Raw genomic sequence first — 17,466 nt, forward strand, 5'->3', positions numbered from 1 at the left:
TTGGCTGTCTTGTGAACTGCTACATATTCATATAGAACAGTGTGTGGTATATTGCAGATACTCAGTAAACATTTGATTCAAAAATGAATGAATCAACACTGCATAGGCATAAAACATAGGAGATGCCCAGAGAATGGAATCAGAGAAGACAATCAGGAGGATACTGTCGGATCTTGAAGACAGCAGCCGGACCTGATGGGGAGACAGTGCCAGGATACATGTACAAAGTCCAGGAGGTCAATCAGGGAACTGCAAATGGCTGATGAGGCATTTCCCCAACCCCTCCCACCCACTCCCACCCCCTCTGGGCCTGGAATGGGAAGGGGGGAAGCATCTGCAAGATGTTTTTTAAAATGATTTTATTTACTTTTAGAGAAAGGGGAAGGAAGGGAGAAAGGGAAACATTCATGTGAGAAACTGGATTGGTTGACTCTTCCAGTCCAACTTGGGACCTGGCCCTCAACCCAGGCATGTGCCCTGGTGACCTTTTGGTTTGCAGGCTCACACTCAATCCACTGACCTACACCAGCGAGGGCAGCATCAGCAAGATCTTGAATGACAGACTTGGACTGTGTTCAGGATCCAAGAGAAGACATGGATGGTTTTAAGAATAAAGTACCGACTGCGACCTTTAAGATTCTAAGGCTGCGATAAAATGGCAGGATTGAAGAGAAATGCCCAAGGGTAAGGAGATCAGTAAGGTGGCCACTATTTCCACTACCAGGATTAAGCTCCACTCAGTTTTGCCTTGTGAAGATATAGTTCCTTCTTCCACTAAGTGTCAGATCACTAATCCAGGTTGAGAACTACGATGCTTGTCACAACCCCTTTATCTCCCTTCTAGGTGCTGGGCAATAGGGGCCTAGGTGTATGCATCCCATCCGCCCCTTGTGCGGCATTTAGCAAAGCATATCATGATGGCATTTGGTACGAGTTCACTCACTGGCCCACAAAGGTAGACTTGTGGCCCCGCGACCTCATCAAACGGACCACACAAGAGCCTCTTTGACCCGCAGGAGAGAACTAGAGCTCTGAGATTGAGAAGAGGCTGAAGTCATGTGATACGCCCCTCCCCTCCCTCACAGGTCTCGAGGGTTGTGACGCAAGGTGCGCCTCCCCATTGGTTGGGGATGATCACGCTGTGGGGGCGGAATCGGAAGCGAGTTTTCGGCGGCGGCGAAGCGACTCTGGGAATGTTTAGTCGCAGGGGTGGGTGGTTGCTTGCTGATAGCAGCCACGGGTCATGTGACCGGAAGGGCTCCTGACGGACGCCGTCCCTCCTCCGCGCGGCCTGAGCGCCCGGCCCGACCCCGGCCATGGGGTGCTGCTATAGCAGCGAGAACGAGGACTCGGACCAGGTGCGGCCGCGGCGGGCGGGGCTCGGGAATGAGGGTTGAGACCCTGGGGCGTGGGGTCCAGGAAAAAAAATCCTGCAGAAGAAGGGGTGCCAGACGGCGGGGCTCACTGAGTACGGAGGCCTGGAGGGGACAGATTACAGAAGAGACGCCGGGCTGGTCTCTACTGTTAAAGCCCCAGTTCTTTCTGCACAGTCCCGGGCTTGGCGTGTGCAGGCAGCCGTGTATCTCATTTCCTTCCATCCCTGTCACCTCCCCTTACCTTCACACTTACAGCCTAAAGCATTCTTAGCTTGCGTCCCGGGGAAGCACTCGCTTCCCACCTAACTGTGCTTGTATTAGCGAGCTTTGTGAATCCATTGTAGAGGTGGGAAAGCTGAGGCTCAGAGTTAGTTTGTCCCGAGATGAATTAGGAATCTGCAGATGTATTCTCTCAGACTCTGGGATTGGAAAAGGAAGCTCACTGCAGGTTTGGGGTCAGAAGGCCTCTGGAAGTTGGTAGCATTTGAGTTAGTGAAGGATTTAATAGACTGAGTGAGGACAGTGGCACGTGTGGGGAATTATGTAGGAAGTAACAAATTGGATTTGGCTTCGGCTGGATTGGGCGGTGGGTGTAGGATGGGGAGCTGAGTTTGGCCTGCTTCAGTGCAGCTCCTGCCTGCGACTTGAGGGCTCCTCTAGCTAGAGGGGTTCTTGCCCTGGGTATTTGGCTGTAGATGAAAACCCTTTACAAGAAGAATTAGACTTGGGAAAGCTGTACAATTTTAAATTCTCCCTCTTCCTCTTGGTGCATTCTCACTTCTTGCCACACTTTAATTCTGGCCCTTCCCACATGACCTCCTTGGAGGAGGGGGAACCTTTCCAAGGATCAAATCTTAACTGATGGCCAGTCACCTTTTTGACTGCCTCTGTGCCTGGGTTCCACATTTCAACACACACTAGACACAGAGACAGTAGAAAGGTTTCGGCAAGTAGCCTAGTCTGGTGGGGTAGTCACAGAAATGGACTTTATCATTGTTACTTGGGAGTAGGTTTTTCCTCAGTGACTCACATGAACACATGGGTTAAGGCCTGAGGCTTGGGAAAATGTCATTTGTATGACGGCTCGAGGGGCTGAACACAATGAATACACATTTCCTCAGTCTTATGTTAGGCGTGCCTCATAGCCAACACTTTTCACTTCACCCCATCCTGTTAAAGAGACAGTACCTCTCTGCCTACTGGGAAATCTGTGGCCACAGGAAGTTGTCCCTTAAAGCATAATATGGACTCTTACTGGCAACAGGTCAAGAAAGGTTAATGCCTTCCTTATGAGAAAGGATCCCAGTCTCTAGCTGGAAGAGCTGAGCTTGTTGCTCTCCTCAGTCTCCTCCTTGCCCCTGATGGGCTCTCACACCTGTTTCTAAACCCCAAAGACTGTGATAAGTCAGTGTTAAGTGACTTGAAGCCTCATGTCACAAAAGTCTATTTACCTGGTTTATAAGCTGGAACCCTTCACTATCAAAACACCCCTTTTTGAGTTCTTGGGCAGGCTGCTCTCATCACTGCCCCTTTATTATAGTAATAAAAAGAAATGCACAACATATTAGAGTTTTCAAAGCCCTTTTACAGTTATCATTTGACTCTTGCCAAACATCTATCATAGGGTACCGGTTATGTCTGTCTGAAGGCACAAGAGCCAGGGCCGGGTAGCTCAGTTGGTTAGATCCTTGTCTGGACATACCAAGGTTTTGGGTTCATACAGGAGTCAACCAATGAATGCATAAATAAGTGGAACAAAAAATTGATTGTTCTTTCACCTATCCCCTTCCTCTCTCTAAAATCAACAAATAAGAATCTTTTAAAGTAAATAAACAAAAGCAAGGAAAAAGTTCAAGAGCCTAAGTGTCTTAGCAAAAGTTACAAAACTAAGAAATGCCATAGCCAAGGTACTTGATGCCAAGCCATATGCTCTAGCCATTGGGTCGGTCTGTCTCTTCTAGCTGTGCCCATGGGCCAGATGACTGGTCATGGGCAGGCCACATATGTGTCCATGCTAGGGTAGATGGTGAAACCCTTCACTCCTGGGTTGACATTGACTCAGGGGAAAATGTCAGTATGAAAAACCTCTCCTGTGCTCTACTTGCCCTTTGTGAGTGAGGTGATGGTATTTGTCTACTCTGATGGGAGCAGTATGGCCCCCGGAGGCCAGATCTCAGGAACACAGGCTTGTTCTTGAAGAATCCCTGATGGAGAGAGACTGCGCTGTTCTGCAGGGAGATCTGTCTGAAGTGGGGCTGGGGAAAGGTGCACACAGAGGAAGCAAGCTCAGACTTCATTATGGAATCAGCTTTCCTTAGAGGTAGTTTAATTTTTGGCAAGATTTTGTCTTTCTAGCCCTTTAATACATCGCCTATGCTTTAGGGAGGTAGGGTATCTAGGATTTGGGGGATGAACAAAAACCCACAGCTTCTGTCTCTTGTGGCTGGGACCTGGGGATACTTGGGCCACCTAGGATTGAATAGAAAGAGTCATGTGACAAGACTGGGCCTGCCTAGGGTGGGGCAGGCGGGGCAGGAGGAAGTGGCAAGGGAGAGTGGTTTGAGTTGTGGGCAGGGAAGCCGGGAGCCTGCAGTGGGAAAGTCAGAGGTAGGAACTGAGATACTGAGCACTGAGAGGTCTAGTGGTCTGGCACTAAGTGTTGGTGAGTCAGCATTAGTCAGGATGGGCCCCTTGTCCTTGACTTTGTCCTGGGCACCCTCCGTCTTTATGGCTTGGATACCCAGCAGGTCTGTTTATCCACTTTGCAGCTGACACAAAGCCACCAGGGATTTGCTGCTGATGGGCTCAAGGCAGGGTTGTAACCAGAAAGATTAGAACATGGGACTAAACCAGGACAAGTAGAAATACACAGAATTATACAGGACCAGGGAGACTTTGGCTCTAGGTCAGTTCTGGCTGTTCTGACATCAGTGTAGGCCAGTAGGAACAGGGCTGCTGATATTAATGATGCCACAGATAGAGGTTGTAGTGATTTGGCAAGGGAAGAAACAGCTCTATTGTTTAGTTCAAGCCAGGATATACCAGGTGCACCAAGCCTGGTTCTGGCAGTCCCACACAAAGAGCATCAGAGGACAGGAGGGTGAGCGCCTACGAAAGAAAGGACCTGCCCTCAATAAGGAAGTGCACTTGAACTGTGTGACCTAGAGGCTGGGACCGGGACTCCTGCCCTGAAATAATATGAGGTGGGCATTGACAGGTTGGGCTTGCTTTCTTTTTGGGCCTAGGGCCTTGTCTGGCCTCGCAGGGCCTCTCTGTCCAGGAAACAGACCATCTTGCTGGGGAGGGCCTGGTTTGGGGAATCACGAGGGCCTTTCTTGGGCTCCTGGCTTGCATCAGTTTCCCCTCTAGACCCCACTGTTGTGTTACTTTCCACCTTTTCTGGTGTTCTGTCTTCATAAGTTGCTGGACTATTTTCTGAAGCTCCAGGACTGTGTCTGAATACCTGATTTGTGCCTCTGTCCGTTTTTCAGGGCCTCTGCAACTGCTTGGTTCCACTTTAATTCATCTTGGACCACCAACTGAGCTGAGCTCCCATGGGCAAGCAGGAACTAAGTCTTATCTGACATATAGTTAGGCACTGGGGTACTCCTAATAAAAATATTTCTGGTGTTCAAAGGTCAGAGTTGGGCTGAGAGGAGAGCCCTGAGAAGGCAGGTTGGACTAGGGGCCCTGGGGCTCACCTCTCCCTGTTGGTCCCTCCCAGGACCGAGAGGAGCGGAAGCTACTGCTGGACCCTAGCAGTCCCCCCACCAAAGTTGTCAATGGAGCCGAGTCCAACAACTACAGCCTGCCTTCTGCTCGCACAGATGAGCAGGCCCTGCTCTCCTCCATTCTTGCCAAGACGGCCAGGTGAGCATGACAGACCCAGGCCTGGGGCAGAGCTCCTCCATCTGGAGAGGAGCAGAGGGAGCCAACCCAGGACATGGGGGAAGCGACAGGTCAATGGTCAATACTTCTGGGCCCAGCCCTGCTCTAGTAGGCAGGGGGGACACTGGTATCGGAGAGCCCTGGAGTTTGCACCTAGCAGTGAGTTCTGTTCATCCCCTTTGGATGTACCTGTCATGTTCTCTCTGCCTCTTCTCCCCAAAGCAACATCATCGACGTGTCTGCTGCAGACTCCCAGGGCATGGAGCAGCATGAGTACATGGACCGGGCAAGGCAGTATAGGTGAGCACCTGGCCAGCTTGGGGCCCTCAGGCTACTTGGGCTCCTCCTCTCCCCTCCATCCCTGATCCAGCTTTGGCGCCTGGGCCCCAGTCCCGCCTCTTCATTTGGGTGCAGCCTGGACTGACCACAGATCTCCAGGTGCCTCGGTAGCTATTCGTGTCAGCCCTATCTGTTCTATGACACTCACGGGTAGGGGCCAAGGGAGGTGGGTCGGAGCGAATTTGTGGGGAGCTGAGGCCCCATCACCCTGCTTCTCTGGTCTGCGGGGGGCTCATGTGGGCTGAGCTGGGCAGGGCAGGGCAGGGCAGATTGTGGCCTCGCTGCCCACGCCACCCCTCCCTCTCGGCCAGCAACCGCTTGGCTGTGCTGAGCAGCAGCCTGACCCATTGGAAGAAACTGCCGCCACTGCCATCCCTCACCAGTCAGCCCCACCAAGTGCTGGCCAGCGAGCCCATCCCCTTCTCCGACTTGCAGCAGGTGAGCCACCCCTCGCCCACTCGGGCCCACCCACACTGCCCAGGCTGTGGCGGAGGGTTTACCCATTCTGTCTCATAGGAGGTGGGAAAGTAGGGTTAGCCTGGTAGTTTGTGGGCCCTGCTCACTCCCACCTTCCTCTTTACATTATCTCCTCCCTCTCTCCTCCTCTCAACCTTTGTTCTCCCTCCCTGACTTTGTTCTTTTCCTTCTGTCTTTCCCATCCATCCCTGCCTTTCTCTTTGGCCTCCTGTCCCCCTTCATTCCCCCCTCTGGCCATCTGATCTTTCTCCCCTGGTTTCTGGATCTCACCTGTCTCTCTGTTCCTCTCCTCCCCGGTCTCTGTCTCAGGTCTCCAGGATAGCTGCTTATGCCTACAGTGCACTTTCTCAGATCCGTGTGGATGCAAGAGAGGAGCTGGTTGTACAGTTTGGGATCCCGTGAAGACAGGGATCCTTGGACGGCTCTTCTCCTCTTCACCCCGTCTTGTCTCTGCCCTGCCTCCCCTGGCCCCCAGCCTCACTGCGGCTTATACAGTACCCTAACCTGCTACTAATCACAGAGAAGATTGTTGAGGAGGAGAGTGAGGCTAGAAGCCTCAGCAAGTGAGGATGGAGCAAGGGAGGGTAGAACCATTTGGGACTGGCCTTCAAAAGCCCTGGTCAGGGGTGGGGTGGGGAACAAAAGGACAGGGCCTGGTAGGTCTTTGCTGTCACTGGGAGGGGGTGGAGGTGACCCTGTGAGGGTGATCACTGGCCGGCCTGTGGAGGCCCTTTTCCTTGGCCTCACTCCTGTGCCCCTGTCCCTGGATTGGTGCTCACAGGCACCTCACCAGGATTTGTGACCAGCGTCTGGACAAGTTTGAATTTGAATGAGTTAAGTTTGTATTTCTAACACCCTGGGTTTTTACAGTTTGGGGGTTTGGGTTTTTTTTGTTGTTTTTGTTTTGTTTATTTTGGTTTGTTTCCCTTGATAAAGGACATGTATTCATCTGTGTGCTGATTTCAGCCCTTCTGTCCTGCCCACCACCCTACTGCTTGCTTCTGGCCACTAAAGTCTATGAGCAGTGAGATGGATGAGGGGGAGGGGGACTTTTTCTAGGGACAGTAAGAGACATCCAGGAGATACGGGTTCAGGGTTCCCAAGTCTTAGCTGAGACTCGACCCAGGCTAACCTCAGATTGGATACGACTGCTTGTTCTTTCTCCAGTGATGCGAACACTGAGGCAGCTGTCATTGTGGAGGAGGACCCTGCCTCACAGTGAAATTACTAAAAAGCGCGGGAAGGGATTGGTGGTGGTGGTACAGACAGACCAGGAGTACCTGACAGGGTCAGCAAGCCAATGTTTTCAAGCAGAAGATTCTTTTTATCAACTGAAATCTCAAGCAGAATTCCAACATATGAAACATGAGAGAGCAACTACTCAGGTCTGATTGAAATGGGGGCATTCAGCCCTCACGGCCTGTCTTCTTGGCCTCCTAACACAGACGCCTCTGAGGCATCTCTGTGAAGCAGTTCTTAATCCCGGGATATCTGAGCAGAGGAGTAAAAAGCGCCGAGTTGAAGGAAATTCCCGGGACTGTGCGGTGAGCCCAGGCCTTTTGTCTCTCAGGCCAGCAGGCCTTTCCTTCCACTGCCCACCCTTCAGTGCAGCGAGACCAGAGCTGCTGGCAGTGGCCTGGGTTGGGCATCTTTATGTGGTACAAAGGACTTCTGATCTGCTGAACAGCTCTAATTCTTTATTGTCAAACCAAACTGGCCATCCTCAGCCTTCAGGATGGCTGCCATCCTGCCATCCTCAGAGCACGGTATGCTTGGTCCGGATTTTCTTGTGCTTGATATTCATGCGTTTCCACACTTCAGCAGTGGTGCGGTCTGCTTTGGTGACCCCACTGAAGTCGAACGTGGTGATACGGGGCAGGGTGCACAGCACATACTGCCTGTGGGGAAGACTCGGGCTGGGGGCCAGCCCCCCACCAGCACCCCACTCCCCTACCACCAGCTGCTGCTGTCTCCCCTGACTGCAGGAATGGAGGGACTTGAGTACAGTTTGGGGGGACGGGGGTGCTGAGTTTATCCTGACAGCAGGAAAAAATTAAAAGTCTGTACTCCCTTCCCTGACCCAAGTGTGGCAGAAGGTGGTATTGGGTTTTTCGTCTCCCCACCTTTCCCTTAGGTAAGCCCAGCTTCAGGGCAGGGCACCTACCTATACCCCTTCTCTTCCTCTATGGGGTTTCCGTGGAGTGTCAGGCTCCGGAGCCGAGGGAGGATGGCCAGCTTATTCACCTCTCCTAGGCGCTGGATGCTGTTGCCATGGAGGTAGAGGACACTCAGATTGAAGAAAGTTGTCAGGACCTATTGGGGAAGGGAACCGGAGCCAGGCTGGACAGGACTCTCGAGCTGTGTTCAGGCCTGACTGGAGGGCAGAGAAGAGTTTGGGGAACAACTGGCCCTCCACTTCCACCCGCCACCACCCCTCATCCCCAGCCACACTGGATGGCTCCAACCTACTTTCATTTACCTTTGAAGGGCTACAGGGGCATGTCACTGGCACAGAGCTCTGGTCTGGGGGCAGGAAGGTATGGGCCGAGGTCCTAGCACTGCCTCTGACTTGCCAGGTGACTGGACTCTCCTGCCTTTCCCTGAGCCTTAGCTGCCCTTGCACTGAAGACCTTTGGTGATCCAAGGTTCTGTCACAACGAGGGACAGGGATACAGAGCATCGTGCTAGATGTATAAGAGAAGCTTTTAAAATAGAGGTGAGCCCCGGCTGGTGTGGCTCAGTGGATTGAGCACGGGCCTGTGAACTGAAAGGTCATGGTTCGATCCCTAGTTAAGGCACATGGCTGGGTTGTGGGCCAGGTCCCCATTTGGGAGCACGTGAGAGGCAACCGTTTAATATATCTATGATATATCTCTTGCACATCGATGTTTCTCTCTTTCTCCCTTCTTTCTCTAAAAAGAATATAATTTTAAATAGAAGTGAAATTTAGATCACAACACCCAGGGAACAGTTTCGTAGTCTTGCTCTAGCTGCTCTTCCCCGAACAGTTCCTGGTCAAAAGGGGAGTTTTCTTCTTCTTTTTTTTTTTAAGATTTGATTTATTTTTATTTTTATTTTTTTTTTATTTTTTTAAAATTTATTTTTAGAGAGACAGGAAGGGAGGGAGAGGGAGAAAACCATCACCGCGAGGGAGAAACAATCAATTGCCTCTCACACACCCCAACCAGGGACTGAACCTGCAACCCAGGCGTGTGCCCTGACCTAGAATGAAACCAGTAACCTTTTGCTTTGCAGGATGACGCCCAACCAACTGAGGCACACCAGTCAGGGCAGTTTTAGTTCCTTTTTCCCCCGGCCTAATCAGTTTATTTCCTTTTTAAAAATATATAGTCTTTATTATATATTTGTTCATTACCATTTAGTCCCCTTACACCTCTCTACCCCCCTATTTATTTCTTAAAACTTGAGTCTGAGTGCATGAAAAATAAGGGCTGTACTTCCACTCCCTACCTCTTTCACAGAAGAACTCAGTACAAGATACAGTGGGTGCTCTATAATGAGAGCTACGGTTTTACTCCAGCCTCCTATGTGCCAGTTGGTTTTCATACGTTCTCATTTAAGTCTCACAAAACCTTTCTGATGTTGGTATATTATCCCCATTTTTCAGAGAAGCTGAGGTTTTGGAGAGGTTAGGAAAGTTGTCCAAAATTGTAAGTTGTCTAAACTATGTAAGGGGCAAATCTAGGGTTTGAACCTACATCTGAGCCAGTAGCTATGCGCGTTATGCACAGTTCCATGCTCCCTCAGCTTCCTCAATGAAACGTGGGAGGCAGAGAGGCTGGGGGCTGGACAGGGTAGATTCTGACCCACCCTGACTAAGATTCCCAGGGCTGGCAGCTCACAGGGTCAATGGAAGTCAGATCATTGAAAGACAGGTCGATCCAAGCCAGGTTCCCCGGGTACTCCAGCAGCTGTGAAATCACTTGGTTGAAGTCTTTCAGCTCATTGAGGACATTATTGTTCAGCCACAGGGCCTGGGTCAGCGACTTCCCTGACTTTGAGTGCCTTAGTGGTCGCAGTCCTGTCCTTGGCTCCTCGCTTATCAGATCTGTGGGAACAAAGTGATACCTGGGTATATCACCTTTGCCTTTCTGGGTCCAGGAGATGGGAAGGGACAGAGCTGAGAGGATAAGCAGCCCCAGCCAGCTAGAGGGTCTGGTCGGGCCATAGCCCAACGCCTGAGTCCAGTGCAGCTCCACCCACTGTCAGCTCGACCCCCATCTCTGGTCCCAGAAGTCAGTAAGCTTGGACTAAGGGCCAAACACTTCCTATCCCATACTTGGTTTGGGTCACCTGCTCCTCTCGTGTCTATTGTATCATTGGGTCCTCTGTGTACCGCCCCTGTACCTGTGTGTTAGGGAGAAGGAAACAACCATTCCTATTTCTTAGATGAGGAAACTAGAAACTTGAGTTGTTGGGCTTGAGCCAAGATGATGTTATCACAAAATCCAGAATTATCCACTGGTAGAGCCTGTGGAATTCACTTGACTGTGTGTGACACACTGATGTGCTCTCTCCCATCGATGTTGAACAACTGTGGGCCAGACACTGGACATACAGTGGGGAACAGAATGAGAGACTGTGCCCGGCTCTGTACGAGTATAATAGGGCAGGGATGAAATAGATGTTTGTGCCCTGGAGGAGCTCATTTGGGCAAGATGGAAACAAACTGGCAATGTAATGTGATAAATGCTTTTTAACTTGCAGAAGCTCAGAAGAGGGGCGCCTAGCTCTGGCTGGTGTGGCTCAGTGGACTGACTGTTGGCCTACAAACCAAGGGGTTGCCAGTTCAGTTCCCAGTCAGGGCACACACTTGGGTTGCATCCGGGTCCCCAGGTAGGGGCGTGCAAAAGGCAACCACACTGATGTTTCCCTTTCTCCCTTTCCCTCTCTCTAAAAATAAAATCTTTTTTAAAAAAAATAGAGGGGGGGGTGCCTAACCCAGTCTGGAACTCACGGAAGTTTCCCAGGGAAGGTGAAGCCTAATTGGGTCTCAGTGATTAGGAGAAGGGTGGGAAGGGTGAGAGGAATGTAAGCAAAGGCCTGAAGGTATGGAACAGCATGGGCACATGTATGTGTGCGGCACAAGGGGGCAGGGAGGAAAAGAGTCAAGGGACCTTGAATGCTGGGCTGAGCGTCTTGGACTGTGTCATAGGTGATGGGTAGCCACTGGAGATTTGGAGATTTTAGAGCAAAGGAGATAGTCTAATCTTTTTTTTTTTTAAGATCACTCTGAAGCTTTAGTATGGGGTCTGGATTTTAGGGAGTGGGTGGGACTAGAAGACCAATTTGGCTCTTTCAATCATCCAAGCAAAAGATGAAGGACAGTCAGCATGTCTTGATGGTTGACTGGGTGTACAGGTAGAATAATATTCTAGAATATTCCCCAGTTTCTTGTTTGGCCGAATGGGCAGACACCGTGTCTATGATCTGAAATGGAATTAAGAAGAGGAGAAACATGGCTGGGTAGGTGATGAGTTTCATTTGGCCTTGGCATGTCTGCGGTTCCTACAGTACAAAAATGTGGAGAAGCCAAGTAGGCAGTTGGGTATGAAGATCTGAGACACTTGAGGGTAATTAGCGCAGACAGTGAACTTGTTAGAGAAGCAGATGAGAGTCCTCAGGGACAGTCAAAGCAGGCTGGAGGCACAGGGAGGAAGGGGTGTCCAGTAAAGAAGTTACTGAATAATCAGGGAAGGGCAGGAGAATCAGGAAAGGATAGTTTTAAAGATGCCCGGGGAGTCCAGAGTTCAGAGGAGTCAGTTTTAGAGAGATGAGGGCTGTTTTGGTGAAATGGGGTTTGGGGATAGAAGCCAGATTGAAGTGAGTTCAAGAGTGAGTGGAAGGTAAGAAAATGTAAGTAGGTAGTGTAAAGAACACCGTCAGAATGTTTGGGTGAGAACAGGGAATAGAATGATGTTAGAGCCCATCTGTGTGGACAACCGGCCCCCTCCCTGTTTTGTTGCTGCTGCTGTTAGCAAACGAGGTCCAGAGAGAGGACTTGGACACCAGCTTGGGCTGAGATGACTATTTTTCCTACTGCCCCTGTGCCTTTGGTCACTTGTCTAAAGCTGCCTTTGGGGAGGAAATATTTAATATTTGTTGCATCTGGCCAGTATGTCTTCACCCTCCCTCAGCTCCTAGTGGACACACTTCCTCTCTTTCACCTCCAGCCAATGTTAACTTCCTCTCGTCCTCAGGTGCATGTCAGGCATAATCCACCAGGTGGCTCTCTTAGAGTGAGCAGAACCCCAGTTGGAGCATGTGGTTGGGAGAAGGTGGTACAAGGTTACTGGAGCACCCCAGCTAGTGAAGAAACTCCTAATCCTGCCTCCCAACCTCTTATCTCCTGACTGCAAACTCTGACATGAAATGACAGAGATACATAAAAGCTAAGGTCAAAATAAGCCCACATATGGACTAGCATCCAGTGTAACGAGGCAGCAGCTTGGGGAATGCCATCAAGTTCAGAGAGAGCCACTGGTGGGATGGCATTGTCTAAAACTCAAGGTTGCTGTTACCAGGGGAGAGCAAGGTGTTTAGGCTGCTACAGGTTACTGCTCCCTTCGGACCCCTGCCAGGGCACCGAAGGTCTGTCAAAGCTGCACTGTTCAGATTAGGCAAAGGCAGGTCTGGAAATTGGACCACGACTACCAACACTCAGAGAACTGGAGGTTGTCTAGCTCCAGGAAGACTTGGGGAAGACCTGATTCTGTCCTCATATCTCTGAAGGGCTCCAGTGCAACTTTTTCCTTGTGTCATTCCCTACCCCATGATGGAAGGGATGGGTAGCTGTGTGTAGTAAGGACCTACCTTAACATTAGGTTTGTGAGCAGAAGAAGCTAGAGGACTATGGGTTGGAGGGAGTACCAACTGGATGCCTTCTAAAGTCATTGCCATTTCAGGTTCTATCATTTATTTGGTTAGTTAGCAAATAGTGTATCAAGTACCCCCAAACTCTATCCTCCAACCCCAATGTTAAGCAAGTGTTCCATAAGCTCTGGGGAACCTGAGGGTACTGGCGTTTTGGGGCTTAGATGTGCCTTTCTCCCCTCCCAGCACTCAGCAAGGAGTACCGTGCCTGGCATGCACATACACACACAGATATATGGGCCTAAAGAAAAATAGGTGCTTCAAAACAATTATGTTGACTGAAAGGGCATCTGTACTGATTATGTTTTATGCTGTGGAGTTACCCTTGATTACAGTAGCTTGACTCTCATTCTGAGGACGCTGTAGAGGGTGAACTACAGCTCCCTGGTCAGAGTTGGGAATTCCCAGGGTAGGTAGGAGCCACACTTCCCTTCCTCTGCCACCTAAGCTATATTGTATGTAGCCATTGATGCAGCAAAGACCCTTGTGAAACATGACTTCCTCAATCAGAAGTGATACCACTCACAATAAAGATCATGGTAGGTGGGTGTGTGCTCACTGAAGAACACATGTATGAGTTACTATTGTGACTGATGCTGACACACACAGTACACTAAACCTGAGTAATATCCAGTAACCTGGATAACCATTCACCTGTTTCGTGAACTTAAAGGTGGCCAACAATTAGCTAAAAGAGAAGACTAAAGCCAATTAATGGATCTAGGAAGATATGTTGATGCCAGCCTGTGTTCTGTGAGGGTGGATATACTGAAGCATTTATGAGACCAGATAACAAAAGCTGGAAACAGCAGACCTTGCCTAGGAAGAAGCATATTTCCTTAAGAATATGATACTGTCTTCCAGTCAAGATGGTGGTGTAGGCAGATGTGGCTCGCCTCTTCACACAAACACATCAAAATTACAAGTAAAATACAGAATAACCATCTCTTAGAACCATTATAAATCAAGCTGATGGGAGTCTGACTACGGAATTAAAGAAACCAGACTGGTAACAGGTGCAGACACAGAATGGCCTGGTCCCTTACCCGTGAGTGGTGCATAGACATTTGGGAGGGATATCTCCAGAGCAAGGAGTCCCAGCCTCACACCAAGCCCCTCAGCCCAGGGTTCTAATGCCACAAAGTTAAGGTCCCACAACTTATGGCTGCAAGAACCAGCAGGAATTGTGTCAGTGGAAGAAACTGCTGGAGCCCCAAGCAGTTCCTCCTAAAGAATCCACATACAGACTCCCTCTGAGCTCCAGTACTGGGTTAGCAGCTTGGAAGGCACCAGTGGCATACAGGGAGAAACTAAAGGGTCTGGCATCAAGGTGAGCAGAGGCCATTGTCCCTTTTCTGGTGACATATCTGAGACTCCATCAACCTGGCTAACACTATTTGACCTGCCTGGGAGATCCCCAGAGACTCCATGCCACCTAAATTATGGTCCCACCCAAGCTGCTTTTCCAGATGAATGGCTGGTCTTGGCTCATACTACACAACTTCCTAAATTCTCACAAAACAGCTGGCCTCAGTGAGCCCCAGGCCCGACACTAGCAGCAGCCAGATTAGACTCACAGCTTGGCTTTCCCTGGGAATCTCCAAGCTCTGCACAAGTAGCAGCCATCTCAGATTGCTTTATAGTTCAGGCAGGGTGGCTCCAGGCAAAACACAGGTAGGAGCTGACCTTCACTGTACCACCCTGAAACCCCAGGGCCAGTGCACCAAGTGTATAGCTACACACCATGTCCCTGCCTGTGCACACCTGATCCTCCATAGAGGGTGGAGGTTGGTAGTAAGTGGTCACAGCCAGCCCTTGCAGATGACTGGCCTGGGTACATCCCTCATCTGCCAACAGCAACCAAGTCTCAACTACAAGAGGGAGGTGTACTCAGCCCACACAAAAGGTGCACCTCAAGCCCTGGCTGGTGTAGCTCAATGGATTGAGCACAGGCCTGTGAACCACATGATCGCGGTTCAATTCCCAGTCAGGGCACATGCCTGGGTGGCAGGCCTGTTCCCAGCAGGGGACTCAAGAGAGGCAACCATGCACTCATATTTCTCTCTCTCTCTCTCTCTCTCCTTCCCTTCCTTTCTAAAGATAAATAAATAAAATCTTTAAAAATAAATAATTTTTTTAAAAAAAGGGTGCACCTCTAATACCCAGCTTGGTTGATAAAGGGAACCTGTGCCCCAGGACCATACAGAATACCTACTACATTAGGCCATACTGCCAAGACACAGAGTCAAAGCAACTCTACCTAATACACAGATATAAATACAGGGAGGCTGCCAAAATGAGGAGACAAAGAAACATGGTCCAAATGAAAGAACAGATCAAAATTCCAGAAAAAAGAACCAAACAAAATGGAGATAAGCGAACTGTCAGATGTAGAATTCAAAACACTGGTTATGAGGATTATCAAGGAACTTAGGACCTCAGCAGCATAAAAAAGATCCAGTCTGAAACAAAGGATACACTAATTTAAATAACAACTTACAGGGAAACAACAGTAGAGTGAATGAAACCAAGAATCCAATCAATGATTTGGAACATAAGGAAACAACCAATCAGAACAAGAAGAAGAACAAAGAATCCAAAGAAATTAGGGTAGTATAACCAGCCTCTGGGACAACTTCAAGAGGTCCAACATTTACATCACAAGGATGCCAGAAGGAGAAGAGAAAGAACAAGAAATTAGAAATCTGTTTGAAAAAATATTGAAAGAAAACGTCCCTAGTTTGGTGAAGGAAATAGATGGGCAAGTCTAGGAAGCACAGAGAGTCCCAAACACGATGGATTCAAAGAGCAGTATTCCAAAACACATCATAATTAAAATGCCAGAGGTTAAAGATAATGAGAGAATCTTAAAAGCAGTAAGAGAAAAGAAGTTAGTTACTTACAGGGGGATTCCCATAAGATTGTCAGCTGATTTCTCAAAAGAAACTTTGCAGGCTAGAAGGGAATGGCAAGAAATGTTCGACATTATGTAAGGCAGGGACCTACAGCCAAGATTGCTCTACCCAGCAAAGCTATGATTGAGAATCAAAGGGAAGACAAAGAGCTTCTAGACAAGAAAAAAACAAAAGGAGTTCATCATCACCAAGCCATTATTATTTGAAATATTAAAGGGACTTATTTAAGAAAAAAAGGAGATCAAAACTATGAATTATAAAATGGCAATAAATACATATCAACAATTGAATCTAAAAAACAAACTAAGTAAACAAGAACAGATGGAAGCATGCATACAGAGAGTGTTTTGATGGTTGCCAGATGGGTGGGGAGTGTGGGGGAATGGGTAAAGAGGTGAGGGGATTAAAACACACAAATAGGTAGTTACAGAATAGCCATGGGGATGTAAAGTACAGTGTAGGAAATGGAGTAGCCAAAGAACGTACACATGACCCATGGACATGAACAAATGTGTAGGGATTTCCTGAGGGATGAGGGGTGCTGGGTGGAGGGGATAAAGAGGGAAAATCAGGACAACTATAGTAGCATAATCAGTGAAATACAATTTAAAAAATAATATGAGATTGCACCCTGGCTGGTGTGGCTCAGACTGAGTGCCAGCCTACAAACTGAAAGGTCACCAGTTCAATTCCCAATTAGGTCACGTGCCTGCATTGTGGGCTAGGTCATGCAAGACAACTGATTGATGTTTCTTTCCTTTCTCCATCCCTTCTACTCTTTCTGGACATAAATAAAATAAAATCTTAAACAATAATGATATTGCTGAGAGTCCTGGTATGTCCTCTCCTGTGAGGTAATAGCCTCCCATTTACAATGACAATGAATGATAAAATGGGAATTAGCATGGGCAGTGCTGGAACCTGTAATTAGCTTGGGTGATGATGGAATAATCTTGGATGTGACTGGAATGAATATAAAATGTCAACAAATATTTAAACTGGAAAGATGCCAGTCTTGTTAATAACAAGACCCCTCATGTTTTACCAGTGATCAGAATAGGCCTGTGTCCCCAGACTGAGGAGACAGGACTCTGCGTGTAGACTAGGGCTGCTGCAGGCTGTGTTTTCCTTCCATTAGTTTTTTCCTGTCTCCATGTACAAACAGAATAAAACTATTGGCTGACAGACTGACTTCCCAGCTTGCTTTCTTTCGCCTGACTTTTTTGCTGTAGCTTGTCTTTTGAAGATGATCAATTACCCTGAGAGTCCTCTGGTTCCTTTCAGGTTTTCTGGTAATATTTTTTTAATTCTCACCCAAGGATATGTTTATTGATTTTTAGACAGGGAGGAGGCAGGGCGGGAGAGAAACAATCAATGTGAGAGAGAACTATCGATCAGTTGTTTCCCACACACGTCCTGACCAGAGATCAAACCTGCAACCTAGGTATGTACCCTGACAAAGAATTGAACTCACAAGCTTTCGGTGTATGGGATGACACTACAACCAACTGCACAACCTAGCCAAGGTTCTGCAAGTTTTTTAAAAGGCCATATACCACCACTCCTACCTCCCTTTC

At 48.8% G+C, this 17,466-nt stretch overlaps 2 protein-coding genes across 4 annotated transcripts in view; one reads left to right on the forward strand and one right to left on the reverse strand.

The window, feature by feature from the left end:
• The window catches only part of LOC119002613 (leucine-rich repeat-containing protein 51), a 39,325-nt gene that overhangs the window by 4,010 nt on the left and 17,849 nt on the right, over positions 1–17,466 (reverse strand). For 2 of the 3 annotated variants that reach the window (XM_037068587.1, XM_037068586.1), the window contains exons 3-5: positions 9,944–10,149; positions 8,245–8,393; positions 7,498–7,978 (exon numbers count right to left, since the gene is read on the reverse strand). In XM_037068587.1, coding sequence (XP_036924482.1) covers positions 7,837–7,978; positions 8,245–8,393; positions 9,944–10,149 — 497 coding nt within the window. In that variant the 3' untranslated portion in view covers positions 7,498–7,836. Of the gene's footprint in view, positions 1–7,497; positions 7,979–8,244; positions 8,394–9,943; positions 10,150–17,466 lie in introns of those variants that run through there. The other variant, XM_037068585.1, reaches the window with a different exon arrangement.
• On the forward strand, positions 1,213–7,034 carry LAMTOR1 (late endosomal/lysosomal adaptor, MAPK and MTOR activator 1). Its single transcript, XM_037068588.1, has 5 exons — positions 1,213–1,358; positions 5,101–5,246; positions 5,487–5,564; positions 5,915–6,041; positions 6,390–7,034. Exons 1-5 carry the CDS (start codon positions 1,317–1,319, stop codon positions 6,480–6,482), a joined length of 486 nt encoding a protein of 161 aa, XP_036924483.1. The 5' UTR covers positions 1,213–1,316; the 3' UTR covers positions 6,483–7,034.

The sequence above is a fragment of the Sturnira hondurensis genome, unplaced genomic scaffold, assembly GCF_014824575.4.
Source record: "Sturnira hondurensis isolate 20B ecotype Veracruz unplaced genomic scaffold, ASM1482457v3 Scaffold0017746, whole genome shotgun sequence".
NCBI lineage: Eukaryota > Metazoa > Chordata > Mammalia > Chiroptera > Phyllostomidae > Sturnira > Sturnira hondurensis.